The sequence below is a fragment of the Drosophila navojoa genome, chromosome 2 (assembly GCF_054131105.1).
Source record: "Drosophila navojoa isolate 15081-1374.11 chromosome 2, UAZ_NAV_1.0, whole genome shotgun sequence".
NCBI lineage: Eukaryota > Metazoa > Arthropoda > Insecta > Diptera > Drosophilidae > Drosophila > Drosophila navojoa.
The window spans coordinates 7,636,807-7,642,632 of record NC_142890.1 but is presented as its reverse complement, the minus strand read 5'-3'; the positions used below and the strand labels follow the sequence as shown (position 1 = coordinate 7,642,632).

General features: G+C 34.1%; 2 protein-coding genes across 2 annotated transcripts; one reads left to right on the top strand and one right to left on the bottom strand.

Moving 5' to 3' along the window:
- Positions 1 to 2,661: 2,661 nt before the first annotated feature.
- On the top strand, positions 2,662 to 4,657 carry Pdf (Pigment-dispersing factor). Its single transcript, XM_089257695.1, has one exon. The coding sequence runs from the start codon at positions 2,900 to 2,902 to the stop codon at positions 3,197 to 3,199; it is 300 nt and encodes a 99-aa protein (XP_089113821.1). The 5' UTR covers positions 2,662 to 2,899; the 3' UTR covers positions 3,200 to 4,657.
- On the bottom strand, positions 3,835 to 5,752 carry LOC108649035 (golgin subfamily A member 7). Its single transcript, XM_018098030.3, has 4 exons — positions 5,636 to 5,752; positions 5,011 to 5,155; positions 4,786 to 4,938; positions 3,835 to 4,718 (listed from the first exon to the last, which is right to left on the bottom strand). Exons 1-4 carry the CDS (start codon positions 5,737 to 5,739, stop codon positions 4,578 to 4,580), a joined length of 543 nt encoding a protein of 180 aa, XP_017953519.2. The 5' UTR covers positions 5,740 to 5,752; the 3' UTR covers positions 3,835 to 4,577.
- Between the last annotated feature and the right edge of the window lie 74 nt (positions 5,753 to 5,826).

Here is a 5,826-nt window from a genome sequence, read left to right as displayed (position 1 = left end):
CTATTACCACTAGTCCGCATGTGATAAATATATACACGTGTTGTACTCGTACTCTTAAACTCTAGATGGCATTACCAAATCCAAAATACAACATGTACTAATATGTTTAACTATATTTAAGCAGCTGTTGAAATAAAAAAGCAGAATTTGTGAAAAATACAAACTATAGCAATATTTTATGATATTTCTAGACTAGATAAACTACCTAACTATATAAAATATTATACTTATAAATATATATCACAATACACTTGAAAAGCAAACAAAAATCTCGGTAAATTGTGCACGAAAATTAATTTTAAAAAATATTTGAAACTATTAGAAGAGAATTATGAATCGAATGTTTAATTGTAGACAAGAATTAACAAGTATAAATGAAATTTGTCAATTTTAGAATTCAACTCAAATCTAAATGGCAAATAAGCAAATATCTAGTGAATACAATTAGCACCTAAATACAAATAAAGATCAACAAATATCTCAAACTCTCTGAATGTTGAACGAAGTTACCAAATCTTAGGTGTGTGTATAAAATGTGTTTAAGTAACTATATACAATAGACTACTCCTACAAATGTACCCAAATATAAATATATATACAAATAATAGCTAACGCTTGATTGTACATTGTAGGCACCATCATAATAATATATGTATATATAATATATATGTATATTATTTAGACTATTTTTCTAGCTATTCTATCGCGCCATTGAGAATCAAAATCCAGACAACTTTATAAACAAACTTAAGAACTTGCTTATGAGTGTAATTCAAAACTTTGCCTAGACAAATATAAGAATCTATAGCTATATAGTTCGCCGCTAGATGATTGACTATCCCTCAATTGGCTTTCAGGCACTTCAAAGTTTTCTAATTAATACAAGAAAAGTAACACACAATTTTTATAGCACAAACCGTTTCAAGTTATTTTTGACTAATTTTCCCAATTCATGTAAATATATGAGCTTTGAGTTGATATTAAAGAATTAGATGGAAAAACACTTGCTTTTTATTGCGAACGAAAACTCAAGCACAAAATCGCTCGTTTGATGTTCTTATCAATATTATTAGTTAATACAAGTTATTAAAATTCTATTTATTTGTGAAACTATGTAAGTGAATGCAATTGAATCAAAAATAAATCACAAAATTGAAAATTCAACAAAATTTGTTTTATATTCAGGCGATTTCTATTATAGGGTAATATAGAGCTGTTACAGCTGCACTCATCATAGTCTTTATACAATGTTTATACAAACCCAGGGGAAATATAGGCCACAGCCTTAGCATCTTTTGGCACGCAAGGCATCAATACGACGCAGTCTAACAGAAGATACCCATATTCTCGCTGTCTTCTCAAAGAGTCATTCGAACCAATTTTGACTATTATTATTAGCCGAACCCAATCAAATTTTTTAGTTATAATTTAATATAATTATTTCTTACTTCTGTATATTTTTTTAGACTTTAAATTCTTTAAACCCTTTTTCAATTTCAATTATAGCTGATATTTTTTAAGCAATAGTGAAATTCCCATCATTTTTATCAGCCAATTATATTGTCCACGAGTCATAGATTATATGGGCTAACAATTACTTAGTGGAGTAGAGAAAACAATTCTCTGTATTTGAGTTATCTAAATAAGTAGTCTTCTTATTTACACAACTGAAGAGCGTAGATGTACCAATACAAAGCCAAATCCATAATGTGTGAATATTATATGGTATATGCACAGAAGGCGGCCTGATATTGAAGGTTTTATAGTTTATAACATTTATATTTTATAGGTAAAGGCAAAAGTCAATAAAAATTCCAGTTTAATTTCGCATCTGCTTGGGTTTGAAGTTGAGTATTTACTGTTTCAAAGCCGTGACTCTCAAACACCAAACATGAGACTACATCCAAGTATTGACTATCAATAAACTTTGATAACCAACAAAAATAGATAATGAAACAGTTTAGTTAAAACATATAGATACAATAGCTACAAAGATGATTAAATAATCAAAAATAAAAATAGAAATAAAAATGTTTATATCATAAATATTAAAAATGTTATGATATCAGCTTGTCCTAGGCTATAAGAAACTAATAACTAATACTAGTGCTATCGCTATCTTATAATGCCTGCAACAGGTGCGATGATTCATCTATGCGTTATATAAATAGCTTTTTATTATTTATAGACTAGTTGATATGAAGTTGCTTACGTACATTACATAATCACACGCTGATGCCTTTTTTGTTCGAAAGCAAATAAGAAATAAAGGCAAAATGATTTTGTTGCCTCGTCAAGGTCGTATTCGATGCAAATATTAGGCCTACAAATATTAGGTCATTATTAATGCGGAGCGGCATGGGAGCTATGTTATTTTGGCAATGGTCGTAAAAAAGAATTTAAGAACTAATTTTATGTGGCGCTCAGTCTAAAATTAATCAGAGTGCGCCCACAATGTATGCGCTTGTTAACCAGGATAAGCAAATAGAGCGCAAATCTGATGCTGTTGTCATTCCCGTTCCCGTTCCCGTTCCCGTTCCCGTTCACGTTCACACTCCCGTTGTTTGTGGTACGCACATAAAATGGTGCATAATCAAATATTAGCCATGAGGCGAGCTAGCGCAGGAAACCTTTATTTGCCTTATTTGCCTGCGACTGGCATATATTTACCCTGGAAGTGACATCGAGACGCAGACGTAAGATGGCCCCGAAGTACATGCCAGGCGATGTCCTGCTGTGATTTATCTAACCGAACTGTTCCACGCCAACTGCTATATAAATGCGGCTGCCAATTGGGATTTGTTCATTCACAAGCTGCAAGTAGCTCGATACCCAGTGACTGTGCCACCTCCTGTTGCTGTATCCGCTCCTGTTCTCCACTCGCTGTCGTCCCTTGACAATGGCTCACAACAGTCTGACTGTGGCTCTGCTGGCGCTGGCCTGTTGCCTCTGCTGGTCTCTGGTGGAGGCTTCGCCCGACGAGGAGCGCTATGTGGAAAAGGAGTACAATCGCGATCTCTATGACTGGATTAACAATGTCGCACGCTATGGACGCGTCCAAATGCCGGCCACACTCTGCAAGTACCCAAACTATCTGGCCAACTCGCTGACCAACACCATGCGCATGCCCAAAAGGAATTCCGAGCTGATCAACTCGCTGCTCAGCTTGCCCAAAAATATGAACGAAGCGGGCAAGTAGATGGATGGATAGCAAGCCATTTGCAACTCGTACGATAATAATGATATAGATACGATATATGATATATGATATATGATATATATATAGAGAAGAAAGACGGTATATTGCTAAGTATAAAAGTCGCTTTAGAATTTCCCAAACAATATAAATATACAATGAAAAAAAAAAAATGCAAAGAAAAAAAAAAAACAAAAAAATATTTATAATTTTTAAGCCTTTCTAAGTTCTTCTATTTCCACATGACTCTCAAAGAATTCACCAATTGCCTGCAAAAAATTGTCTTACAAATTTATGCGCATTTTCTGGCAGCTACAAATGTAAACCCTAAGTAAAATATTTAAAAGATAATTAAAAATGTTAAAAAATATTTGAATTCCTAAACCTTGACTTGGAATTTTTATGATAATAGTTATTTGAGCCAAGTTAGTCGATGTACGCAAATAGCTCGCAGCTGTTCAAACCAAGCAACAATTTTGTATATTTATAAGTTCACTTTTTTTTATTAAAAATTGAACAGTTCTTCACTTGGTTATGTCAATAAATCTCTATATATATTTATTTATATATATATATATTCATACATATATGTATATGTGTGTAAGTTCATTTGGCGCTGTTTCGAAATCGTTCAAGACTTGTGTATAAAACTTTATGTATTTTAAATATTCAAAGGTTCATCTCTTTTAGTTATTATGTGCTACAATTATATATTTGTATTTGCACTAAAGCAGAATGTTTTAGATCAAGTTCAAGATTAGATGCTTAAATCAAATACAATATAGAATATTAAATGTATTAACAAAAATTTGTTAAATTAGTTAAATAAAAAACAATAACATATGCAAAATTTATGTATGTGTGTGGGTGATTTGTTTTGTTTGTTTGTTTGTTTGTATAAGTAAATGTATGTAACTATGTTTTTAGCTCAAATGCAGTATCAGTAGCTTTTCACTTAATCAACTAGCAACGCGCTGCTCGCTCACGCATAAATACTCATACTAACTAACACGTTAAGGTTAAACTCTGCCTTGGCTAACAACTACACAAACTGTTAAACATATAGCTCATATTGACTGTGACGTCAATGCAGCTCTTTCACTTATGACTAATGCACGTGCTCCACAAATTAAAATGAAGATGCTCAGATCCATTAAAAGGTCTCATCCTTGTATCGATCCGTTTGAGCATGCACTCCAGCTCGCATTTTTGCACTTGTTTTTAAATGTTTATAAAGCTTTAAGAGGGAACACACGAAATGGCTTTTGACTTGTTGCGGTTTCTGTTTTCTTGCTGTTGTTGTTGATACAGATGTTGGCTGTTCTGCGAGACAGCAGATGCCTCACATGAAAAACTCATTGGCTGAATGTGAAAGCGGAAGTCACGTTCGCCCCGGACGATCAAATATGGTTATCTCTATAACGCGAAGACCACGAAAGGTTGGATCGATCAATTGCAGACCCTTTGGATTGTAAATGCGTTCATTTTGGGAAGCAACAAATTTGGAAATCTTACGCAGCGTCTATATAGAAAAAGATATTAACAAATGAATTCAATGTACCAAATAATATTTCAATAGCTAGGCTTACCTTTTCGTAATGTGTCTCGGAACACATATATATCAAGTACGCTGTTATACAACCTATACAGCCCTCGCAGTAGGTGCTGCACGAGCCCTCCTCTGCCTCGGCATAAAATTCGTTAAGCCTGTTAATTGTCGCCTCAAAGACGTGCCTTTCAATCTATGAAAATCAAAAACGAAATACGGTTCAGGTCTATTCCACTGTTTTTTTTTCGGGTTTACCGATACATACCATGCCATCGAGCTCTGGGGGTAGCCTAGTGTGAAACTTCACTGAGGTGCCATCGCTATAGTCCCGTTGTATGAAGACCTTGCCGCCATGCAGAATGGTTGGATTGCTCGTTGATGGTGTGCCACCGCCTTGTGACATTATTGTACTGTAAAAATCCCATATTCCGTTAATTAACTCAATCTGCATGAGTCTATACATTTGGTACATCACGATCATTTTGGACGGACAGACAAACAAATAGATAAACAAACAAACAAACAAACAAAACCAACAGCAACAATAAGAATTTGCAAGGCCCACTTTGACTTGCTCAGCAGAAATAAAAGACAAAAAAACAAAAAAGGAAAAAAAACAATGAGCTAAGGGCGGGGTTCAGTCCCATAGCACTTGGCCTTGTAACTATCCCAGTACTGATAACTGTTAATAATTAGAAATAACTAGTTTGAAATTAGAATATTCATGTCACTTGCTCGACCCATGCATAATTTACATATTACAAACAAAACAAAATTTAGTAGCTACAACTTTAACTGTATGTAATTTGCTTTGCATTTATGTTTCAACAAATCAAAATATGCAACAACTGAGTGCACAAGGTTAAAGTTATGAAAGCCGTTGTTTATACCTTATTCTATTCGAGATTAGTTCAGCAATTAATAAAAATTCAATTAACAATTTACACTTACAATTCGCAACGCACGTAACGTGTACACAATGGCGTCTGACCATTCACAGTTTTCGTCAACAGCTAATCAGCTGTTTAACCAACACAGTGTGGCCATCGCGTTTCACAACCAGAATATCATATCGGTGCTG

Excerpts from the sequence above, each read along its gene's own strand:
- Pdf (XM_089257695.1), top strand. The coding sequence starts at position 2,900 with ATGGCTCACAACAGTCTGACTGTGGCTCTGCTGGCGCTGGCCTGTTGC.
- LOC108649035 (XM_018098030.3), bottom strand. The coding sequence starts at position 5,739 with ATGGTCAGACGCCATTGTGTACACGTTACGTGCGTTGCGAATTGTAAG. Across the intron at positions 4,939-5,010 it reads CCCCAGAGCTCGATGGCATG|ATTGAAAGGCACGTCTTTGA; the intron begins GTATGTATCGGT and ends TGATTTTCATAG. Across the intron at positions 4,719-4,785 it reads CCGAGACACATTACGAAAAG|ACGCTGCGTAAGATTTCCAA; the intron begins GTAAGCCTAGCT and ends TTTTCTATATAG.